This window comes from Dipodomys merriami, unplaced genomic scaffold (assembly GCF_024711535.1).
Source record: "Dipodomys merriami isolate MVZ:Mamm:240054 unplaced genomic scaffold, mDipMer1.0.p SCAF_29, whole genome shotgun sequence".
In the NCBI taxonomy this organism is placed as follows: Eukaryota; Metazoa; Chordata; class Mammalia; order Rodentia; family Heteromyidae; genus Dipodomys; species Dipodomys merriami.
Window position 1 is genome coordinate 12,886,336 of NW_027204381.1, and position 25,655 is coordinate 12,911,990.

General features: G+C 37.7%; 1 protein-coding gene across 10 annotated transcripts in view; it reads left to right on the forward strand.

The window, feature by feature from the left end:
• Zbtb44 (zinc finger and BTB domain containing 44) overlaps positions 1-20,989 on the forward strand; it is a 54,650-nt gene extending 33,661 nt beyond the window's left edge. The window contains exons 3-8 of one of the 10 annotated variants that reach the window (XR_011375787.1): positions 5,162-5,246; positions 8,270-8,433; positions 10,007-10,307; positions 11,991-19,165; positions 19,262-19,297; positions 20,222-20,989. Coding sequence is in view for 5 of the 10 variants with exons in the window: in XM_070038356.1 (XP_069894457.1) it covers positions 5,162-5,246; positions 8,270-8,433; positions 10,007-10,307; positions 11,991-12,273 (833 nt within the window). In the remaining 5 variants the exon portion in view is untranslated. Of the gene's footprint in view, positions 1-5,161; positions 5,247-8,269; positions 8,434-10,006; positions 10,308-11,990 lie in introns of all 10 variants that reach the window. The other 9 variants (XR_011375788.1, XR_011375785.1, XR_011375786.1 and 6 more) reach the window with 9 other exon arrangements.
• Positions 20,990-25,655: the final 4,666 nt, after the last annotated feature.

Genomic DNA, 25,655 nt, shown 5'->3' on the forward strand with positions numbered 1-25,655 from the left:
TCAATCCATGAACAAGACAAAATTATTAAAATATGCTAAGAAGTTCACAGCAAGCCATTCCTGTCCATGTCTTCCTATTACAGTCTTAACCAAGGTGGTGTCATTCATAGGAAGACCATAAACTAGAAATGTCCACAGCAGAACAACTCAATAATTACTATTATTGGTACACTGTTGTTGCTTCTTTAGTGGATAGTCCCATTCTTTCCAAAAGATGTACCCAAACAAACAGGCCCTTGGAATTTCAAATTGTCCTTGGTAAAATCGTGCCAGTTGAGGGCTAAGTATACAGGTGGTATTACAGGGAGGGAAAACATAAAGGGAACAGATGAATTTATCTCTCCTAGAATTACTGTCTCTTAAGTCTGTTGTTCATATTTCACATAGATATGATTATGGATGGCAATCTTTCTGACCAGATTCAGTCCTTAACCATATTGCTTTTCTCAGTTTATCCATGGAATGCTCTAAAAACTATATAGTTCTGTCAACCTCTAGAGCTAGTTCAAACGAACTATATATAATGAAAACATTATATATAGTTTATTATTAGTCTTATAGATTAGACATACTTAGTAAATGGACCATAGGAATAGATTAGGCTAGAGAAGTTTCACTAAGGTACAACACAAACCTGAATAATTAGAATATTTCCCAAAAAAACCCAAACCTTATTTCTAGGGAAATGGAATATAACAAAGAAGAATTTCATTGAAATATTTGAGCTCAGTTCAGCAAGAATTTAGCCTCAGCCAAAGGCAAGTTGCACTTCACAAGGTCTGAATTCTGTTACAAGAGTCCTAATGCAAAGGAGCAAGGACTTTAGCTAAATTCTAAATGGTAATTTCTGTCAAGTGCCCTATCACCAATAGTTTAGCAAGTTGAGTTTATTACTCCTTTGCCTGAAAGATTACAGATTACATTCACATTCCATGAGGTTTTTAGGACTTCATACTCAGAATTTTCTAAAGTAGAGTGGTTTTTATTTCCACTTCACCAAGATATTACCTCTTCATGGAAATAATATAGCCTACCTGATGGTAAGATAATGACAACTATACCCAGGCACTGATGGCTCACACCTGTAATCCTAGCTACTCAGGAGACTGAGATCTGAGGATTGTGGTTCAAAGCCAGCCCGGGCAGGAAATTCTGTGAGACTCTTTCCTTCAGTTAACCACCAGAAAACCAGAAATGGAGCTGTGGCTCAAAGTGGTTGAGTGCTAGCCTTGAGCAAAAGATTAAGATAGAATCTTTTACCTAAGTAGAAAATAATACTACTTTACTAATGTCAGCTAATCCAAATGTTCCAAGGGGGAAATATTAGATTCTAAATTTTCTTGGGGAGGAAATTTCATCCTATGTATGTTAACAGATGATATTCATTAAATGTTCACATGTTTATACTTTTATGCAGATTGTTGCAGTTAATATGTTTAAGCTTTCACTAGAATCATCTAAGCAAAAACTTGTTTACTATTAAGAGCAGAGACCATTTCAAAGGCTTAGATTTGTTCATTTGGTGCAGCCCAGCTTATTTGCAGATAGTGAAGAAATGAACAGATTGAACATAAAAAAGTACAGATTCTAGATTCTGAAAAAGTCATCACAAAATATTTGAAAACCTGAAAAAATGGACAAAGAACTGCCAGGTTGAGTTGAAAGACTGGTCCAAGGAAGTAAACAGCATCAGAGCACTGAAACCAGTTTTATTTTTTAGACATTTTCTAAACACAAATGGGCTCAGCTTCATCAAAACAAAGAACAAAGGGAATGGAACCCAAGGGCCAGACAGAGCCCATGAAGTCGTAAAGGAGTTGTTCCGAAAATAAATGGATACCTTGAAGGACTGGGAAGGTGGCTCAGTGGTAGAGCGCTTGCTTTGCATGCCTGAGGCCCTGGGTTCGATTCCTCAGCACCACCTAAGCAATAAGAAAAAAGCCGGAAGTGGCACTGTGGCTCAAGTGGTAGAGCACTAGCCTTGAGCAGAAGAGCTGAGGGACAGCGCCCAGGCCCAGAGTTCAAGCCCCCCGACCGGACCCCCCCCCCTGCAAAAAAAAAAAAAGCTACCTTGGCAGTTGGCAGGATAAATTAGGAAGAAGAAAAGAAGTCTTATGCCTAGGGTGTGAACACTGACTAGCCCACTTGCACATATGCATCCTTGTTATATATACTTAATGTGATTTGGCCACAAAATGTCAGTGTGGCTTAAGTCGAGCAGAAGCAAACATTTAAACCTTCCATGGGAAAGGACATATCCTCAACTTTAGCAAATCAATCCCCTACAAATGATTTTATTTTAAAAGGCAGAAAGCCACTGTCAGAAATAACCAGGGCAAGGAAACAAGGTATCGAGAGAAACTCCAAGTAAGGAATGTAGGCAACAGAAATGATTGGTAAAGCCAATTGGCATAATTTTGAGACAAAGATAAAACATTCTTATTCTATTTAGCAAATTGAACAAATTTGAATAGTTGTAAAAAAAAACAGTAAACTGTGTAGAAAGTAACAACAGATTGGTAGGAGAGACTAATTAGGACTTCTGGGAAAGAAAATAACCAAGATGAAAAATCTTGGTGAACATTTTGGCAAAAGATTGAATTTAGCAGAAAAAGGAATTGAGGATCAGAAGATAAATGAAAAGAAACTTTTTAATGTTACCCAGAGGCAAATGAAGTAGAGAAACTGCCCTGGAGAAGAGAAGGACATAGAAGATGTAAATGTAGGTTTGATGGAAGTCCTGATGAGAGAAAAGAGAATGGCTAAGAAATTTCACAAATGAAAGACATGAGTCCAAATTTTGTTAATGACAGAATACCTTCAAAAGATCCAACTTCACCCAGACACCTGTGGCTCAGGCTACTTAGGAGATTTAGATCTGAGGATTGCTGTTTGAAGCTAGCACAGGCAGAAAAGTCCCTTGGAGACTCTTAACTCCAATTAATACTCAAAAACCAGAAGTGGAACTGTGACTCCAAGTGGTAGAGTGCTAGCCTTGAACAAAAGAGCTCAGGAACAGCATCCATGCCATGAGTTCAAGCCCCACACCAACAAAAAAAATCCAACTTCAACTTTAGATATTACTGGGATTATCTAAGCGTCCCAAAAGAAAATACCAGTCTAGATTTCTACAAACAGAATAACTTGGAAGAATGGAAGTAAAAAATACATTTTCAGGCAAACTAAATTCATCTACAAATCACTAAAATTCTTAACAGTATTGACTTAAAGCAAAAGTAAATGTGAGCATGGATCTAAACACAATGGAAAACAAAAAGAAGGAAGTGGTGCTGTGGCTCAAGCATTAGAGCACTCGCCTTGAGCTGAAGAGCACAGGGATGGTGCCCAAGCTCAGAGTTCAAGCCCCACGACTGACACCCCCCCCCCACAAAAAAGTAAATAACTTGCAAAATAAAAGCAAAAGGAATGTGAAGTTTAAAGTTGCCAAGGCCCGTGTGTTAGGAAAACCAAAGGTTTTGATTGACTTAAAACACTACTAGATCTCCCCATACCCCAATACTAGTTGTAAACCCTTGTATATGCTAGACAGTCACTATACTGAGCTATATTCCCTGCCTAGTACATGACTACATTCTAAGACAGTTACTGAAAAAAAAATAGGAAAATATTGTGTAACTTCCAAGCAGTGGAATGATTTTAAACATGATTATCCAACAAACCAATTCTAAAATAGGTAAGGAATGGAAAGTGCCAAGAACAGCCAGAAGCAAGTGGACAGGAAGAAGTGGACAAGGTAAGAAGAGTTGCTGTTCTTGAGATCACAGTTTAATATATAGCTACTATAATGATTGTCATTAATGCAAGGACAATCACAGAACTAGAAGCAAATCTAAAATCAGACCCAGGCACTTTTATATACTTTATGTATAACAAAGAAATGAGACTTTAATAAATATGTTTGATCACAAAATCAACTCTAGATAAACTAAAGCAAATACGTTAATTGTCAAAGGCAAAACATAAGAATTCGAATGTGAAAGATATTTAAAAGAAGACAAAAGGATATATTGAAGAGAGTAAAAGATTAAGATTTTTGGACATCAAGCCATAAACAAGGTGAAAATTTATAAAAATCACTGACTTGTGCCTGAAATTTGGAAAGAACCTTACAATGAAAAGGCAGCTCAATAGTAAGATTTGAGCAAGAGTAAGAGGTTTAATAAATACATTAAACAGTTCTTAATGCTAAAAAAAAAAATCTCAAACTGAAATATTGGTACACATCCTTCAAATTGGCAAAAAATGTACAAATCCATCAATAACTAGGTATAGACCAGCACAAGTCTTGCCCACTGCTGGTCATGATGCAAAACTTAGTGCCATTACTGATGGAACATTTTCTAATAAATACTAAGTACCCTAGCTATATATATATATGCATATATGCATTAAGTTATATCTATATCTAAGGAGTATGCACAGCATCACTTGATGATAGCCTAAAATTGTCTTACCAAAAGGAAGGTGGAATCGGTGGCTCACGCCTGTAATCCTTGCTACTCAGGAGGCTGAGATCTGAGGAACATGGTTCAAAGCCAGCCCGGGCAAGAAAGTCCATGAAACTCTGGAATAAACCATTAGAAAAACCAGAAGTGGCTCTGTGGCTCAAGTGGTAGAGTGCTAGCCTTTAGCTGAAGAGCTGAGGGACAGTGCCCAGGCCCAGAGTTCAAGCCCCACAACCAACAAAAACAAAAAACACTCAAGCTGTTGTAGGAAAGAGGATTTATGGTCAGGGAAGAATGAAAGAGACTCCCACTAGAATGTGGACAATGTTTGTTGTAGCTTGTGTGGAGGTTGCCCAATTACTTGTAAATAGTACACAAAAGTTGTATAAGTGACATGTCATATTCAAGTAAGTTTTAAAAGTAATATTGTCAATGCTTCTTTAAATGCCATTTAACTCAAAGTTTTGGTTTGCACTTAAATTGTTCTGCATGTTTTCTGAATCATATATCACATATTACCAAAAGAATTTAATAATAAAAACGCATTACTTACAATTTTAAATTGCATAGATATTTAGCTTAACTAATAGTAAAATATAGAACACTAGCTATTAGATTAGGAACATTGACTTCTTGGCTATCTTAATTGGATATCTTGGCTTAATGACACCACAGCTATCTTATTTTCTTCACAGGCTCTGTAGATGAAGGCGTTACTGAAGGGCTACCTACACTTCAAAGCACTTCTAGCACTAATACTCATGCAGACGATGATGACCGGTTAGTATTAACAGTGTATAATTTTATTGTAAGGGTTGTTGTTTATAACTAAATTCTAGCCACTTTGTCTCAGAGCTATATAAAAAGTTGTTGAGAGTAATGAGGTAGCATTATCACATTTGACCACTTTTTTTGGGGGGGGTTCCGGTTGTGGGCCTGAACTCTGGGCCCGGGCGCTGTCCCTCAGCTCTTCAGCTCAAGGCTAGCACTCTACCACTTGAGCCACAGCGCCACTTCCGGCTTTTTTCTTTTTGCTTATGTGGTGCTGAGGAATCGAACCCAGGGCCTCAGGCATGCAAGGCAAGTGCTCTACCACTGAGCCACCTTCCCAGCCCCCACTTTTTTTTTCTTGAATTCCAAAACTACATAGTCCTATTTCTTTAAAAATACTATCTATATTAGATGTTGGAAAACTATGGACCAAAACCTACTACCTTTTTAAATAAATTATTGGAACACAACCATGCTTATTTATGTACATATTGTTTGAGTGACAAAGCCAAAATAGATATTATTGTGCCTGCCACAGAAAATGTTTTGTCAAGTCGTAATGTGTATGCTCATGATTCCCAAGTCTTTATCGTCACTCAACCCTTCCTGCTTGAAATTTCCACGTAGTTGTATAAGGCGACTTTTAGAGTTACAGGTCCAAGAGAGAACTCTATTTTTAACTAAATCCTTTTCCCCAGTTTTATCCCATTCCATCCCCCACCTTCTCAAACATAGTCTCTGAGAATTACTTAAGATCTTTTTACCCTCCCCACTCATTACTTTCTGGATTAAAAAGTCAAAGTCTTTTCAACTGTGCCTGCAGAATATATCCCCAACTCCTGTGTCTGCTTTTCCTCTATGTGTACTATAGTCACCCTGGTTTAAGTCATCATCATCTTTGGCCTTTTGACAACTGCAGCAGCCTTTAAACTGGTTCCTGACCACATTTTTCCACCATTCAAGTCCATTCTCCATGTAGTAGCCCCAATCATCTTTTTTTTGTTTAATTGAGATTATATCCTGGTTTTCAGCTATAGAATTTTATATTCTGGGTTTTTTTCCATACAAAAATATCTGAATCTGCTCTGGCTTTTAAAGCCTTATATGATAGGACTTTCACATAATTCCCATCAGACTACTCTTTCTGTTACACACTAAATTCTAGCCACATAGGCCTTTCGGTTCCTGAAATCCTACATGTTTGTTCTTGCCTTTGGACTTTTTTTTAACACTTTATGACATTCATCTGAAATGCTTCCTACCCCGATTTTCACTCACTTCAGATCGTTGTCTCTGTGTCAGTTCTCAAGGAGGCTCCTGCTCACCACCAGTCTCAGCCAGCATCCAGTCATTGTCATATTGTTTTCTCTTTATAATTGAATATAGAGTCTATGAAATCAGTTCCTCCTCCTGAGTAACCTTAAAAACATTTTTTATGACAACATGAAGGTTTCAAAGGCATCAGCAAAGTTTATCACTGAATAGCTAAATCTGATGTGGGAATTATGGATGTTAATTGTATGAATGAGTTAATAAAAACAGAGAAGTGGTGTGTGTATATATATATATATATATATATATATATATATATATATACACACACACACACACACACACACAATGGAATTCTCTGCCTCTATCGGAAAGAATGGCATTGCCCCATTTGTTTGGAAATGAAAGACTTGGAAAAATTAAGTAAGCCAGGCCCAAAGAAACATAGGTCCCATGGTTTCCCTTATTTGCAATAACTAGTACATGTCTAGGACAAGCAGAAAAGGTCAAAAGCTATGTACATATGACCAGATAAGATGAAGTTAAGCAAAATAAACCCCAAGATAGGGACACAAATATCTTTTTTCTTTCATGCTATTGTTTTTAATTTATTTATAATGTACGATGTGATTTTTTTTTGTTTATTTCATATCTTCTGTCCCCCATGGTATAACCCCTATTTTCACTGTATTTGATTCTGGTGCCCTGCATCTTGTATATACGATTTTCTAATTTGGGGAGGGGAAGGGAAATAATATGCTGAAATAAGGATATAGATCAACCCATTGTAACAATGAGATGTACAAGACATTATGTTGAAAACATGCTTTACAACTTGGTGGGAGGGATGGGAGCGAGGCGGTGGGGAGGGCAGGGATGGTAGGGAAAAAACAGGAGGTTACAGTGCTCAATAGGAAATGGACTCCTACCTTACTCATGTAACTGTAACCCCTCTGTACAGTATTTTTACAATAAAATATATATATAAATGAAAAAAATGTAAGAAAAGCAGAAGTATACTTGGATTCCTTAATTGCAAATACTAATCAGGTAAAAGTCATGTGCTAAATGGTAGGGATGTCGGGGTGAAATGTATAAACTTTTCCTTCAAGAAACTCAATCTATTCTCAGGGAGGGGGATTGCTTAAAGATAAAAGATAAGCACATCATAAGTCATACAGAGAATGTAGTTGCCATGTGTGGAGCTGCTCACAAAGAAGCCTTCCGAGAAGTTGAAATGGCAATTCAGCTACATTTTATAAAATTGAGTTGGCATTATTTAGGCTGAGAAGGTAAGCTAGTTTAAATGTGTCCCAGATATTATGGCACAATGAAGAAATTAATTGGTATAGGATATATTTAGGCAATATGATAAGAAATGAGATTGGAAAATCAACAGTTAACTGCAAGATTTATAAAATAATGAGCATTGGATGTTTTATAAGGAAAGAATACTTGTGATTTAGCACGAAGGATATTTTAGAAAGAGCTGAAAAGAGCAATTAAAATTTGTTTTGAAGGCCTAAGTTAAAGCAGTATCAAGAAGGAAGGGATTAGATGAAAGAAATCTAAGGATAAGAAAGTGGTAATGCTTAATGGATTGTGTGTCTTTGCTTATATGAAGATGCTGGACATTCTGGTAAGTGAAATTTGTTACCTTAAGTGTTTCTTCCCCTTCCATTCACTTAAAATTGGTCTACAAAAATGTATATGCAGTTTAAAAATCAGAGCCTGGTTGCCGTCTTTGGTTTATTTTTTAGATTGGAAAATGTTCAGTATCCCTACCAACTCTACATTGCTCCTTCTACCAGCAGTACAGAACGACCAAGTCCAAATGGTCCAGACAGACCTTTTCAGTGTCCAACCTGTGGGGTACGATTCACCCGTATTCAGAACCTAAAACAGCACATGCTTATCCACTCAGGTAATGCCATCTTCCCTGTTGTTACATAAGTGAACATGCTAAAGCGTTTTATTTTGGAATTAAAATAGAAAATAGATGGGCTGGAGGCATTGTTCAAGTGGTAGAACACCTGCCTTAACAAGTGTGAAACTATGAGCTCAAATCCCATATCACAGTGGAGGTATTAGTAGAACAGGTTCTTTAGGACATGTATTTCACACCTGTAATCCCAGCATTCCAGAAGTAGAGATCATAGGTTCAAAGCCCGCCTGAGCTACATAGTGAGACCTTGTCTCAAAAACAAAAGCAAGTGTTTTAGAAACAGACATTTTAGAAAACATTTAGAAAAACTTTGGGGAGTGAGATTTTGTTACTGAAGTAGACAGTGACAGCTACTTAATGCACTTAACACAGGCAATATGCACTGTGTAATATGAAAGTTAGTAGACACTGGACAGACTAGATACGTGTGTATATCCATTAGAGAAACACACATAGAAAAGCAGATGAGACTGGAAGAATATATAGATATTTTTTAACTTCCCTATAATTATATCCAAATAAGTCCTGTAAAAGATTTAAGGTTTTATTAATTTTGGTTTTACTATCATTCTCTGAACTCTGATTAGCACTTTTGTAGGGTTTTGGGGGGCATGAGATGAGCTTTTGTTGTTGCTTTGGTATAAGATTCTTTGGGAAAATGTATAGATTAGATTTTAGTGAAACCTAAGTTCAATGGTTGCAAAAAGGGAATTATTTTGAGTACAGTACCAACCTCTGTTGGGTAAGGAATTTTGTAAAGGTTTTTAGCTATGTTAGTATCTCCTTTTTCCTTACAGGTTTTAAAGTTAATGTCCCAACACCAATTCCCTGTAATTTTGTTACATCAAGTTAATATTTATAGCACCTTTTAGTTTTTATATACTTGATAACTTATTTCTAACAATAATATAATACCAAAAAACTAGTTTACTATGTGATGGTTCTGTTATAATAATTACATACAGAGATGTTAGAATTTTCTTCTCATTTTTTTTCTGAGATAACATTTTAATTATCAACTTCTCTAATGAAATCAAGTAAGTGCTGTTATATGGGGATTTTGGTCCTGTCTAAATACTATTGTTAAAATGTTTTAGTGCTGGAGATAGGGCTTACAGATAGAGATGCTTGCCTAGCATGCAGAAAGCCATATGTTCTATCCTTCACACAGCAAAAAATTAAATAGCGCTGGTAGAGTGCCTCAAGTAGTAGAACACACCTACTTAGTACAAGCCAGAATTCAAACCCCAATACTCCCTAAAAAAAGTTTTATAGTAAAATAAAGACATGTTCTAACATCTACAAAATAGGAAGTGCATTCAAAAATCACCTTTAGTATGTATTAGTTTGCCTTTCCCCATCCTACCCTTTCTTTGTCTTAAGCACTAGTGACTTTTCAAGTGTTCTGCATATTTTCTGATATATTAAGAATACAATTAGCTGATGGTTTTTATGTTTTTAACTTGTAAAATTGTTTGGAAAATTTGTGAAGGTTTCAATCTTTCAGTCTATTTTGTTTTCAGATGTTATTTTGCTTTGCTTTATTTCATAGGAATTAAACCATTTCAGTGTGACCGCTGTGGGAAAAAGTTCACCAGGGCTTACTCGCTAAAGATGCATCGCCTAAAGCATGAAGGTAAACGCTGTTTCCGGTGCCAGATATGTAGTGCCACTTTCACTTCCTTCGGGGAATATAAACACCATATGAGGGTTTCCCGGCACATTATCCGCAAGCCTCGGATTTACGAGTGCAAAACATGTGGCGCCATGTTCACCAACTCTGGAAATTTAATCGTGCACCTGAGGAGTCTGAACCATGAAGCATCAGAGCTAGCAAACTACTTCCAGAGCAGGTGAGGTGCACAAGGAAAACCCAACCAGGAAAACTGCTTTCTGAATCTCTTCCTGCTTTTAGGGCAGCCTGCTGTGGTTTTCTTTTTATCAGGTTGCCAGCTAATCAGTGACATTCACTTTTAATTCCCACTATACATACTTTGATCTCCTGATCTGTAACAGTTTTGCTCTCCTATTAAGTATATATACAGTTAAATAAACATAGCTAATAATCTTTTCCCACAAAAATAAGAAAATACATACATAGATTCCTACAGAAATAAACTGCTTATCCTCTTGAATTTTTATAATTATATAAGGTTAAAGAAAGTGTAGATTTCATTGGAAAGTATAGCATATGAGGTGATACTTAGTAATATATACCCTGGCTGATACTAAAATTCTTGACCACTTCCCTTTTTTTAATCCTGTAAAGGGATATCCACTTACCAATACCAAAGATAACCTAGATTGAAGGTGCTCCTATTGTTTCCTTTGGTATAGAGCTCAATTAACATGAATAGTTTATAGTAGTTTCTGATTTATAGGTTATCCCAAAACTATCAGGTTTTAGTTCTAACTCTGTTACTAACTTGTTGATTGAGCCATGTCAGTTTGCAGGCGAGGTTCAGAACAAGACAAAGATCAATTATAAGCTTTAAGAAGATGCCGTGTAAGGCCTCGATCCTTTGTAAGAATCACATCTTGCTAGGAATCCTTAGTTTCTCATAAAATGGATTTTTTTCTAAATGCTTACATTGTAATTTATTTTTATTTTTAAAGCCTTATTTTTCAAGAAATTTCTAATCATCCCTGCATAGATTTCATTTTTCCCATCAAACCAAGCATTCATTTTGTTTTAGTCATTTCTAATTCTGAATGTGTGGTTGTCCTATCACTAAACCATATTAAGTATAGTTGTTCAGGACTAAGATAATGTTCAGATAACAACTCCTGTGTTTGTGTCTTTCCTGTGCAAAGCTCTGTATCCTGTATTCTTTTTGCTTAATTCTGAGGACATTTTAGAAAGTAAACACGGGGCATTTGAAAAATTGCTTTGCAGATGAACAGCATTTAATTTTCCATTAGTCATACTATTAAATAGCCATATCAAATGTTTGGTTATTGAAGGTCCTAGTATAATGACTTATTTTAGTTCAGTAGTAAAGATTTTAATAAAGCACATAAGATTTATTTCATAATCAAAAATTATTATAGTAGAAAATTGAGAAAATTAAGAAAGTAAAATAAATTAGAAAACTTTTCTGATATCACCACTTTGAAAATATCCACTGTTAAAATGATAGAGTATATTTTATCGTTCACATTTCTTATAGACATCAATAACTAAACACTTTTTGAAGACTAATATAACCAATATTAAGCACTTGATTTTTCAAATTCTGACGCAAATTATGTCCATAAACTGAACCCAATAACAAGATACACACAACTTGCCTTTTACATTTTTCAGTAATCTCACTTATTGTAAGTAGGGAGACTTGCCGCACTTTGTTTCTGATAGATGGCTTTGGTTCATATTGAGGAATGTTTATTTTTAAGCTGCAAGTTCTGAGTTTAATGCTTAACAGTTAATGAAATGAAAAGTCCCAGTCTTGTTTACAGATAGCATCTTTTTATTGTAGCTTATGTAGTACTGGTTTGAAGATTAATTCCATATTTCATCTTTGCCTCTTATCTAGTGATTTCCTAGTACCGGACTACTTAAACCAAGAACAAGAAGAGAACCTTGTTCAGTATGATCTTGGAGAACACAGTTTTGAAAGCAACTCCTCTGTTCAGATGCCTGTAATTTCACAGGTCTCCTCAACCCAGAATTGTGAAAGCACTTTCCCTCTGGGGTCTCTTGGTGGGCTGGCAGAAAAAGAGGAAGAAGTGCCAGGGCAACCAAAGACCAGTGCTTGTGCTGAGGCTTCCAGAGATGATCCCCCAAAATCAGAGTTGTCATCTATAACTATTGAGTAATTTGTAATTTGGTTTCAGTTTTGGTTTTTGGAAAGTGCCTGTGCTTGGTCTTGTATATTTAAATTTAATTTAATTTTTTAAATATGAAAGGGTTTTGGAAAGAGTTTCCCTTTTCACTTTGTAAGCCCTACAACTGATGTTTTATTTTTCATAACTGAGAAATTGCTTCTTGTAAGTACACCACATGATGTTAAAACAATAGAAACTAGACTTAAGGAAGAATGTGTTGACTTAAAACATATACCAGTTTTTTCTTCTGTTGTTAAAAGTATTAACAACAGATCAGCAGGTAAAGAAATCTGATGGTTTTTGGTCTTCTGGAGGTTAAAGGTACATGACAAACCAATTATCACACAAAATTTTGATACCTTACCTAGGTAGATGTTTACTGCTATATGCAGGATGTTGTAAAAAGCCTATTTGGGGAGTATTAATGGAAAGCTTTCTTTAAAATTAAGTTAAATATTCTACAATCCAGCATACTTTTTTTTTAAAGCATTTGTCATTTTGATTATGATTTTTATAGCAAAAAAAAATGATAGTGGACAGGCATTCCCTTTATAGTACCACTCCAAAGGCAAAGAACCATGATTGAAAAGAGTCAGATTGTGGATGGAATGGCCCAGGAGTACAAAATGAAGACTGTAAATCCCAGCTTCACAGGAACCCCTTTAATACTGCTTTTTCTACTAAAGTTGATGTTTACCTGGTCTTTGAATGTTAATGCCTGGCTAACCTAACTTCCCTTTACCCCTATCAGCTATACTTTCTCTTGATACCATATAAAGGAAAGCTGTGGGACATAGTCTATATTTTATATACTTAGATTAGAGGTTTATGTACTATTGGGGATGTTTTTTCTGTGCTGTTTTGGACAAAATAAAGACTTCTGTGTTGAGGCCACATTCTTAAACCAAGTAAGATTGTTTACAAAATCCTATAGAACAGTAAGCGATACATTATCCTTGTTCTTAAATATTGTTACACATTGCCAAACTTATTAAGAGCAGTTATTATAGTTTTTACAGAATGTGAGCAATAATATAAAACATGAAAATAGACTCTAAAATCATTTTTGACCCACAAATCAAGGAAGAGGAAATTAAAACTAACAAAAACTAAAATCCTTAAATTAATGAATATTATCCTTTTTTGCTGCTAGAAAGATGTTATATGATGGTCTAGACTGGGGTATACTTTTCTTCTGGTGCCATCAAAGCTGCTTTGATTCTGATCTAAAATATTTATGAGTCCATGAAAAACGTTTGATTAATTTTTTTCTATATATAAAATACCTATTTTGGCTGGGTGCCAGTGGTTCATTGCCTATAATCCTAGCCTTTCAGGAGGCTGAGAATTGTGGTTTGAAGCCAGCCCAGGCAGGTGAGTTCATGACACTCTTACTTCCCAGTGCACCACCAAAAAAGCTGGCAGTAGAACTGTGGCTCAAATGGTAGTATGGCTAGCCTTGAGCTTAAAAAAAATTGATTAAGGACAGGGCTCAGGCCCTGAGTTCAAGCCCCAGCACCAAAACAAATAAAATAAAAGCCTGTTTAAATTTTTGAAAGTACTCAATTGGATTAGAAAAAAAACAGTTGAGTTTTTATTGAGGCAGGATCACCTTATATAGTCCAATCCTTCTCTTGGCTTTCCAAATGCTTGCTTGCACCACTCAATATACAATTCTTTACTCAAATACAAGGTCTAAATTTTATTCAGTTGCGGACCTTACTAAATTTATTATTTTTTTTTATTTTTATTTTTTGTCGGTCGTGGGGCTTGAACTCTGGGCCTGGGTGCTGTCCCTCAGCTTTTCAGCGAGCGCTCTACCACTTGAGCTACAGCGCCACTTCGGTTTTCTGGTGGTTTATTGGAGATAGGAGTCTCACGGTCTCTCCTGCCCGGGCTGGCTTTGAACCGAGATCCTCAGATCTCAGCCTCCTGAGTAGCTAGGATTACAGGCGTGAGCCACCAGCGCCCGGCAAGTTTTTAATAATACTAAATTGGATTGGTGGTAGTGGCTTTTTGTTGGTTTGCATGTTTTTTTTGTCAGTTGTGGAGCCAGAAATCCAGGCCAGGGAGCTGTCCCTGAGCTGAAGGCTAGTGCTCTACCACTTTGAGCCACAGCTCCACTTCTGGTTTCCTGGTAGTTAATTGGAGATGAGAGTCTTATGGACTTTCCTGCTCCAGCTGGCTTTGAACTGTGATCTTCAGACCTCAGCCTCTTTGAGGAGCTAAGATTACAGGCGTGAGCCACTGGTGCCTGACTAAGTAATTTAATTTTTTTGGGGGGGGGGTCCGGTTGTGGGGCCTGAACTCTGGGCCTGGGTGCTGTCCCTCAGCTCTTCAGCTCAAGGCTAGCACTCTTACTACTTGATCCACAGTGCCACTACCGGCTTTTTTCTTATTGCTTAGGTGGTGCTGAGGAATCGAACCCAGGGCCTTAGGCATGCAAGGCAAGCACTCTACCACTGAGCCACCTTCCCAGCCCAGTAATTTAATTTTTAAGTAGATAATTTTATAATTTATTCCACCTACCCAAAGTAAACTCTAGAATATTTTAGAATAAGTTTTTAATAAGTTTTTTTTTCTATCTTTGTCCATATTCTGCTGTTTTTAACTTACTCCAACTTCCTTCCTGGTACCAAGGATTGAACCTAAGACCTTGTACATGCTACACACATACTGCCACTGAGCTACACCACGCCCCCCCCCAGGCCCTTATTTCCAGTTCTTAATATCCTGTTTTAATCAATTTGCTCCCAAACATAAGTGTAGAATCTTCACAAAAATCAGCATATATAGGTGAAGATGGACCTCTATCACGTATGGCTCCTTGACTGCAATATTTTCTCATGGTCCTACTTGTTTCACCTTGGAAAGGTTAAGAATTTCTTTTTTTGTTAATTGTCTTTGAAAACTATGCTGGTTAGGCACACTTAAGGTACTGAGTTCAATTCCCGGTAAAAAGAAAGCTTTCAATTCTTACTAATTTCTTTTAAAACTCTTTTTTTTTTTAATAGCAAAACCAAGATCTGATTTTGACCAGAAAATCATTGCCCTTCTTCCAAATGGTTTTTGGGTTTGGTTTGTTGTTGTGTGTGTGCGTGCATATGTGTGTATGTGTGTGTTTGTGCATGCATGCATGCATGCTGATACTAATGTTTCAACTCAAGACCTCTCCACTTTTTTGAGCCACACCTTTAGAGTCTCACAGATTTGTCTGCCTAGGTTGGCTTGGCTGGCTTCAATCCTTTTTTCTTCAGATCAGCCTCCTTGAGTAGCTAGGATTTATAGGTGAGCCACTAGCACCTGGCCTTTCTTTTTCTTTTTCTTTTTTCCTTAGGAAGAATAAAGGAAAAAGAGATAAAATATTTAAATCATTTACCAATTTGTTGGAAATTGTTTCAGTATCTACCAGTTTATGGTGGGAATTATTTCAGTGTATCCTCTATCTAAAATTCTATATTGAGAGCACTGTTCTGGGCTGGGGGCATGACTTGAGTGGTAGGTTGTCTAGCAAACTTGAGGCCCCAAATTCAGTGTACACACACACACACACACACACACACACACACACACACACACACACACACACACACACACACACACACACACACACACACACACACACTGGTAGGTTGTCTAGCAAACTTGAGGCTGGGGGCATGACTTGAGTGGTAGGTTGTCTAGCAAACTTGAGGCCCCAAATTCAGTGTACACACACACACACACACACACACACACACACACACTCACTCACTCTGGTAGGTTGTCTAGCAAACTTGAGGCCCCAAATTATGACTTGAGTGGTAGGTTGTCTAGCAAACTTGAGGCCCCAAATTCAGTGTACACACACACACACACACACACACACACACACACACACACACACACACACACACACACACACACACACACACACACACACACACACACACACTCACTCACTCACTCTGGTAGGTTGTCTAGCAAACTTGAGGCCCCAAATTCAGTACACACACACACACACGAAGAAAGAAAAAATGAAAAGGAGAGGGAAAAAAAAGAGGAGGAGAGGAGCCTAGTATTCCTGGCAGCTCTTATGAGATTTTGTATTCTCCAAATGAAGGACAGTCTTTGCTGGGTATTCTTTCCCAGATAAAAACTTTAGATTTTTACTGGTTATTACAAATTGCATAGATTTTTTTTAAGTTTTATGGGAAAACTGAATGTACTGTGAAAACAGCTGGTTAGTTGTGTACTACCCAAACCTCATTAATACAGGTAACTGGACAAGTGTTTTAATGTAGAAAGAAAGGCTTCTTGTCTTTCACCGAAGTTCCATTTTTCTTGCTACGTGCTTTAAGGATGTTTCATATGTAGATCTGTTTTAGGAAATAAACCTTCAAGGGATAATACACATATACTTAGATTTATCTAAAATTCACTTAAGAGGGGAATGCCCAGGCGTAAAGTTGTTAGCAGAACATACAGAAAATACTGCAGAGGTGAATGCCAGTTTTATTATGCCATCTGCAGAAATTACCAATATAACTAAACAATGCTCCAGTGTAGAATATTCAAGGACAGCTACCTTTCTTAAGGCCCAAGGGTAATTTTGTGATATTTAAAGGGCTTCGATTTTAGAATGCAGGATAAATTGCCTTTTTAAAACCAAACATTTTCTATAAGGAAAACTTTTATTTTCTATATTTTTAACTACTAAGTATGTATGACATAACGTTAGAAGTAAACTAAGGATAAGTACCCATGATGTTCGATATGTAGCTCTGGTTGTTTATTCCTAAAGATGGAACCATCTGGCATGTCAGTGATTGTACTAACTCAGAGACAAAATTGACATGAGTTTTTCTTCTCCTGCCTTTTACATTTTTCTGTAAATGGATGTAGGTGAAGTTAGCAACCATGTATACATTTCAGTGAATTGGAGTTTCAAGTAATCTTCACTTTTATCTCAAGTAATTTTACATTTAGCTATGTTGCCAGTTACTTTTAAGTTTGAAACACTAGTGAAATAAAATAGCTAGAATGTTTAAATAACCTCATTCAGTCTTACATTTTGAGCTTTCAGGTTCCATGTGTTACAACATATAGTCTTTGATATTAAATTTTTTTTATTCAAATAGCTTATCAGAAGGAATGGACTTGTTAATGCGTCTGATTATCGACTTAATTATTGGCATCCTAGTCGTCTTCTAATTGTGGAACCAGGCTCTCCCAGGATATAAAGGGTCCCATGGGAGCCTTTGGAAGCTGCTTTAAATCCTTCTTTTATTTTTGACTGCTCTTGTTTTATTCTCAGTCTAAGTAGATGCCAGTTATCTGGTTTAGTGGCATTTATTTAGACGATTCTCAGATTGTATTTTGGAGGCTTAGCTTTATGGTCTCAAAAAGATTACTGTATAATATAATGGCAGTTCTCTACTGTATGCCATACAGAGAACATTATTCTGATGAATGAGTAATCCTGAAATTCGCATATTACCACTGAAAGATTAACATTTGTGGAACCAGTAGACAAGAGAATTAGAAACTCAGGTTTCACTCATCTGTAAAATGAAGTTGTAAGTCTGAAATTCACATCCAAGAATGAATAATTTTGTAGTTATTGATACTAAGTGGGGTAAAAATTCACATTACAAAGACACAAACCCAAAGTTGCCAAAAGGGAATTTGGTTTTCAGTGTAAGTTACTGCATAGATGCTTTATCATATTGAGATCTTGAAAGTGGTTAAGAAAAGGATATATAGGAATTGAAATTCTCTCCTTAAGCAGTGGAACACAGTTGATGTTACTGTGGAAAATCACTCAAGAAACATTTAGGGCTAAGTATACTCTTACAGACTTTATGCTAAAATTCTCAAAGTTTATTCTTTATTTTGCTTATGTTTTGTTTTATTGTCCAGTGTCATATTTGTTCAACATATGTGTGCTGATACATAGGGTATTTTTATTTGAAAATTATTACTATCCAAAATAAAACTGATGATTTAATTTGAAGTAGAATTGACCCAGTCCTCACATCCAGCTAAAACAGGGAGAGCTTTCTGAATGTTTCACTGTAGATTACATACACATAGGTTGAGATTTCTGCCATTGTGTTTATGAAGCATTAAACTGTTAGGGGATGGAGACATAGAGACTACAAGGAGTCAAACTTTGAAAACTATACTATTGGATTTTCCCCAAGTCAAAATGATTCTTTTTTTTTTTTTTTTTTTTTTTTACATAGTTGCATTTTTCTTAAAATGGTCTTGAGGGATTCAGAGGGTGTTACTAGGATTTCATTTTGGGCCATATCTGAAAAATAAAGCTGCCCTTTGTGTCTGTAGTGAAGCCGCCTCCATATAGGACCCAGGTCAGTTCCTGCCAACACAGTATACATAGTCACTTGCAAAAAAAAGAAGACCATGGATTGAAAACAAAAACTTTTAAGGAAATTTAAAGTATTATTTTTATTTGGGTTCAAAGCGACTAGTTATATTTATTTCCTTTCTTTTAATTTTGCTGATGAAGTCTCAAGTCCTGGGCTCAGTTGTGATTATCGACAAAATCACTGCTTAGTCATTTGAGGAGCTACAGTGTCATGACTTTGATTAAACTTTCCTTCGTTCCCCAAATGCCATTCCAACCGTATCCAGATTTTATTAAACAAGTTGAAAACGGTCCTGTGAATGAATGTTGAGCTTACCAAAGTGCATCACCTGCTGAGGAAGATGAGTCTTCCCTGCGCTAGGAGAAAGCTGATCACCGGCGCCTCCAAGTGCCACATCATCTTGGTGTCGGCCAAGGATGTTCATGTCACCATGGGAAGCTTTCCATGCCCTGCTCAGAAACATGCCTGCTTTCTAGAGAGAGCCTTTTCTAAGATGGAGTGCTTTCTGTCAGGTATCAATTTAATTTTCAGTTGACAGATGGTTTGTAAGTCTCTCATAGTGAGAGTAGTCCATTGAATTGTTGAAAGTTGCACTGCTTTTCTTTCAGGTCCCTGAAATGAAAGACGTCAGGTACTCGGAAGAAGTGAGATCATAAACGTTATCTTACTTGTATAAAGTGATAGCTTCTAATGCTTATATTTCAGTATTTGTTTTGTTTTAAATCTCTAGTAGAGTAAAATTTGATTTGAACACATGTTCCCAGTAATATATTTCCTTTTCCTATTGCTGATGCCTCCTGTTGCATCAGCTAGAGCTTGCCTGCCTCTTTGAAGGGCACCCTTGTGGCACCTTATGTTCAAATTGGAGGATAGTGTGGCTTCTTTGTGCCTCTACTATCTTTTCAAAAGCCATTTTATAAAAATCCTAGGTAGCCTATTTTAATATTTAAATATATATATATATTTGTGACAGATACTTTTAGAACTGATTTTTTTTTAACTTTAAAATTACTGTATTCCCATTTTTAAGAGTAAACTTAAGCTTTTCCAGGACTAGGAAAGTATCTTTTTTCCTAAGCAGCAAAATGAGAAAGTCAGATTGAGTTAATAGATAAGAAAACTCAGTGGGAGAATAAATTAATGTTTAGTTAAGAGGGACAGACTTGAAGGGGAAAGCTGTTCTGATGTTAACAAATAATTCTAAAATTGTGGTTTTGTTTCTATAGTGTCGTATTTGCTGCTATAGTAGCTCAATATTTTACAGGGCTAATGTATAAATCTGGCTCCATTTAGACACTGGAGTTCTTCCTAGTATAAGAAGCCTAGGCGACTCTGCACCACAGTCTTCCAGATGGCGACTGATGGTTTTGTACTGATGCATGCTTTAATACTTGCCTGTAGTGTGGCAGCAAGAAGTCTGGGGAAGTGCATTGCCCTAATGACTACAGCATTATGATTCTTTTGGGCACTGGCATCATGTGAAACCCTCAAGAAAAGTTAGTGCTGGGGAGAAAAATGTGAATTAAGTTACATGAGTGGGTGTTTTTATTCTTCTGCCCCTCTCCTAGGACCAGAGCAACTCCTCTACTGTGCCAGTCCCCGGTTCACCAGCTTTGTACCAGTCGTCATCTCATCCTAGTATGGCTTAACTTGGTGACAGTGGCCATAGCTGTGTTACTTGGCATGTTTGACTTCTGACAATAACAAAAGTGGTCTTGGATTTTGTTTGGTATTATTTCCTAAAATGTATACAGTGTCAGAACTTCACATTTTATATATTAGTATCTGACTATTAGTATCTTACAGAATCATAGTTCTTGGTGACTACACACACACACATATATTTTTGTGACTTTTTGTAAACTAAGTGCCGTTTTAATGTTACAATCATTTTTAGCGTTATGTAATCAATGTGAATATCATGTTTTTTCAAATCTGTTCTGAGCCTATAGTGTTTGCTTTGTGAACATGTGTATTGTATATATTCTGTATAATTACACTGTACTGAAATACTAGCTTGTTTGATATAAGGAAAGTATGTATTGAGTACCTTTTTTGCTAGCCTGATTGTTTAATCTTTTTAAAAAAGGTTTAAACTTTTTTAAAAAATCTTTAAGCTGGCCTTTATTACATGGTCACAAAGTTGCAGTTGAAAGGATGGACAGGGAAAAATTGGTTTTGAGTGTCTTTGATGAGACTAAGATTTGTTTTGTTTTTTTCTCATTAAAATATGTTATTAATGCTTTATGAAATAAGAGCTCCTGCTTTTATTATTTATAGTTGGTGGGAAGGAAGAAATAGAAGGTTGTTTCAGTGCATGCAGGCTAGGTATTGGACAGCTCCTGTCAGCTTCCTAGTCCAGTAAGAAAAGTGTTGGAAATGCAGATTGCCTCATGCCAGGCCAGGAGAGAGAGAGACTTGTCAGGTTCCCCTGACAAGGTAAAGCCTGGGTTGATTTTTGGGTTGCTTCTTTTGACATTGCTTGGATACTTTTTTTTCTGAAGTCACTTCACCTGTAATACTGACTAAAAGAGGCCCAGCATGGTTGACTCTGTCAGGAGTAAGAAGATGCATACACAGGAAGCAGCTCCCTACACAGACCCCTTTGGGGCTTTGGAACTTCAGATTCATCTCACTGGAAATAGCAGTTAACAAGTAAAGAAAACTTTTACTAACCTCAAGCAACAAGGAGCATTTTGGTCCATTAAGTTCAGGGAAGAAGGTAAACTTTAAAAGCACTCTTTTATTCAGTCTCAGAAAAATGTATTGGAACATTTTTAACAAGTTTACCAAGCCATTCAAGGTTAGCAAGCTATTTGATACCTTTGCCACAGATGATCATGCAGAAGGTATAAAACTTTAAATAGTGTTGAGCCAGCTGTCGGTGGCTCACACCTGTAATCCTAGCTACTCTGGCTGAGATCTGAGGATCACAGTTCAAAGCCAGCCCAGCCAGGAAAATCCTTGAGACTTGTCTCCAGTTTACCACCAGAAAACCAGAAGTGGAGCTGTGGCTCAAAGTGGTAGAGCACTAGCCTTGAGCAAAAGCTCAGGGATAACATCTAGGCCCTGAGTTCCAGCCCCACAACCAATACCCCCCACCAAAAAAAAAAAAAAATTGTATGACTGAATATATAACACGTGGTACCTTGCTTGCCTAGCAGCTTAAAGGCTCTGAGTTCAAATCCTCATGCTACCAAAAATTATTTCAAATTGTAAAGTGCATAAAATTATGTACCAGAAAGATTCCAAGATTAATACTAAAAGTAACAACTGAAGTGTGTCCCAGAGTTGAAATTAATAATAGGGCTCTTGTTCCTTTGAACAGCAAAATTCTAAAAACTAAACAGAAACTTAGCAAAATTGAATCTGTAAACTGCCAGACCTGGTGGCTCGTGCTTGCGATCCCTAGCTGTTCACAAAATCACACAGGTAGAGAGGATTGAATGGGAGGATTGAGGAGTGTGAACTCTTATGTGAAAAAGCAGAAAGATTAAGATGTGGACTCAGTGGTGACCTGCATAGCAACCACAAAGCCTTGAATTCAAACCCTGGTACTGCCAAAAAAAATAATACTAATTTTAAAATGTAGAAGCATGCTACGGTTTAGAGTGGAAAACATACATAAGCACCAATCCCTGAAGCTTAATGTGATTTTTTTAGTATAAGTAAAGTTTTATACATACAGATGGGAAAGCAGATAGTGTATGTTTAATCTGGAAAGGAATTCTTGAGCAAATTCACCTAGAAGCAAACTTTTTAACAAGAAAGCTTTTGTTGGTGCTGCTGCTCCATTAAATTCCTACCAGAAATATTTTCTAATTTTCCTATCATAAATACTAAGCTTTTTATACTTTATCAATAAGGAGAACAAGTCGGGGAACAAGCCAGCACTGCAGGAAGAATAAACCAAAAGGCTGGAACTGAAACTAGGGCCCAAGTGATAGAGTACCAACCTTGAGCTGGTCCTAAGCTAAGGGAACAGCACCTAGATCCTGAATGCAAGCTGCAGTGCTGACACCAAAAAGAGATATCTAAATCTTGAGCCTGGAGGCATGGCTCAGGTGGGTAGATGACCTGCCTACCTGCCCAGCAAAGCAGATATTCTTGCGTTCAGTCTCCAGTGCTGCAATAAGAACAAAAATCTCTGTACATTCAATACCCACCCCAAAGCCTCCTGTTCCAGGACTGCTGGCTGAGTACACATTCTGACTGCCCCATAATGCACACATGCAGCTGCACCTCCCAGACATGGACTCTGCACTCAAAGAATGAAGTGACTTGACTTCCCAAGAATTCCTCAACAGGTGAAATGCACAGAACTTCCCTGGAAAAGATCTTCAAAGGGGAGATTGAAGTAGGAGGCAGTGTGCATCTGCATGGGGAAACTAAGGACCAATTGCTCCTCTAGTGCTCCACACTTGGTGAGCACTAGTCCACAGTTTCTCTGCAGATCTGGACATAGGTGTGGCTAATAATTCCAATCCAGGACAAATGCTGGTGGTTCATGCCTGTAAAGGATCGAAATTCAAAGCCAGCCTGGGCAAGAAAGTCCATGAGACTCACATCCAATTAGTTACCAGAAAACCGGAAATATGCTGTGGCTCAGAGTGGTAGAGCATTATTCTTTAAAAAGCTCAGATAGGGGGCTGGGAAGGTGGCTCAGTGGTAGAGCCCTTGCCTTGCATGCCTGAGGCCCTGGGTTCGATTCCTCAGCACCACATAAGCAAAAAGAAAAAAGCCGGAAGTGGCGATGTGGCTCAAGTGGTAGAGTGCTAGCCTTGAGCTGAAGAGCTGAGGGACAGCGCCCAGGCCCAGAGTTCAGGCCCCACAACTGGACCCAAAAAATAATAAAAATAAAAAGCTCAGAGACAGTGCCCAGGGGCTGAGTTCAAGCCCCTGACTGACAGAAAATAAATTTTGAAAAATCTGATCCACTGTCCCCTGATATGCAACTATGCACCTATGCACACTCAAACATACCTAATGCTCGTCCCCAGAGCTGAGGGAAGGGGAGGTATCCCTGGGTAAGGATCTCTCCCTGTGGTCCTAGAGTGCTACCATAGACATTAGTCATGTCCACCCAAGTGCCTACTCCTAGACTGCTGCAAGACCCTAGTGAGACTACAGAGCCCTGAGCCTCCAGCCCTGGTGCTCTTGAGACCAAAGGCCTTTCCAAGTCCAGTAAGAATGTCTGCCTCAAAAACTAAAAGTGGACCCCAGCCTATCACCATGCACCATCAACAACTCAAAATGGATTAAAGACTTTAACATCAAACCGGGATCTCTGCAACTACTGCAGGACAGAGTAGAAGAGACACTTGAACTTATAGGCACAGGCAGAAACTTCCTGAACAGAGGCCCAGGGTCACAACGAATTGGAGAAAGACTCAAAAAATGGGACTACCTTAAAGTTTCTGCACAGCTAAAGCTCTAGCAACCAAACTAGAAAGACAACCAACTAACTGGGGGAAAAATATTTACTAGCAATATATCAGACAAGGGGTTAATACCCAGTATATACAGGGAACTCAAGAAACTCATCCCTCCAAACCTAACAAACAAATTACTAAATGGGCAAGGGAACTAGAGAGAGACTTCTCAAATGAAGAAATAAAAATGGCAAAGAAACACATGAGGAAATGTTCATCATCCCTGGTTGTGAAGGAAATGCAAATAAAGACAACCCTGAGATACCACCTTACCCCAGTCAGAATGTCCCACATCCTCAAGTCAGCCAACGACAAATGCTGGAGGGGATGTGGAGAACGAGGAACCTTATTACACTGCTGGTGGGAATGTACACTTACACAACCACTTTGGAAAGCAGTCTGGAGGGTCCTCAGAAAGCTAAATATTGACCTCCCCTAAGACCCAGCCATACCATTTCTAGGCATCTATCCTGAACAACAGGAACCAGTATACAAGGACACATACACCTCCATGTTTATTGCAGCACTGTTCACAATAGCTAGGATATGGAAACAACCCAGATGCCACACCACAGATGAATGGATCCAAAATTTGTGGTATCTATACACAATGAAATATTATGCAGCCATTAGAAAGGACAAAATAATGGCATTTGTAGGGAAATGGATGGAGCTAGAAGTCATGTTGAGTGAGGTAAACCAAGAGCAGAGAGACAGACAGCACATGGTCTCCCTGATAAGTAGATGTTAAATCCAAAACAAGGTGATAATGACAAAATTAACAAGACAAGAAACAAAGGGGACTTCCACTCATCTAGTCAAATCACCACTAAATAACCCCATGCTGCTGATCACATAATATGGTATATATGTGTACACCGAAGGGAAACCAGGACAACACAGAACTAGAGGGAATCAGGAAAACATACAACAGTGGGACCCATCAGCTGCACTGGACTTTGATCAAAATGAACTAAGCAACTCAATGGCAGTGATGGGAGGGAGAATGAGTGGGAAAGAGGGAACAGCTGATGCTATGCAAAAAAAAAAAAAAAAAAAAAAAAAAAAAAAAAAGTACATATCACCCGATGTGGAAGAAATAACTATTGTCAAAGCTCATAGAACTCACGAATGTTACAGACCACGATAGACAATTTGCCCCATGAAAGTTAGAATGTGTTTGTGACTTTAACTGAGCATCACTATCCCACAATACTGTGAAATTTGGGAAATTTATGTAATCACTTAATCACAATAAAGAATTTGAAGAAGAAAAAACAAATGCCTGCCTCTGCTGCTGTTACCCTCAAGCCTGTAAGCCCAGCACCACAGCTCCTGTATACTTCTCTTCACAAGCACTGAGGCAGGAGGTGGTCCCTTAATCTGCTCTCTCCACTGAGCCCTGCAGTGATAGTTCTGGCTCTGCCATGCATCTGTGGGTTCTGCAGTACCTGCCACTTCAGTGTCACTTGGGAGTGAGGCACAGGGCTGCCAGCTGAGCTTTCAGTCCTCTGGCCATGGCACCCACAGAGGTGCCCCATAAGCAGAGTTAAGAAGACTGTATTGGCCC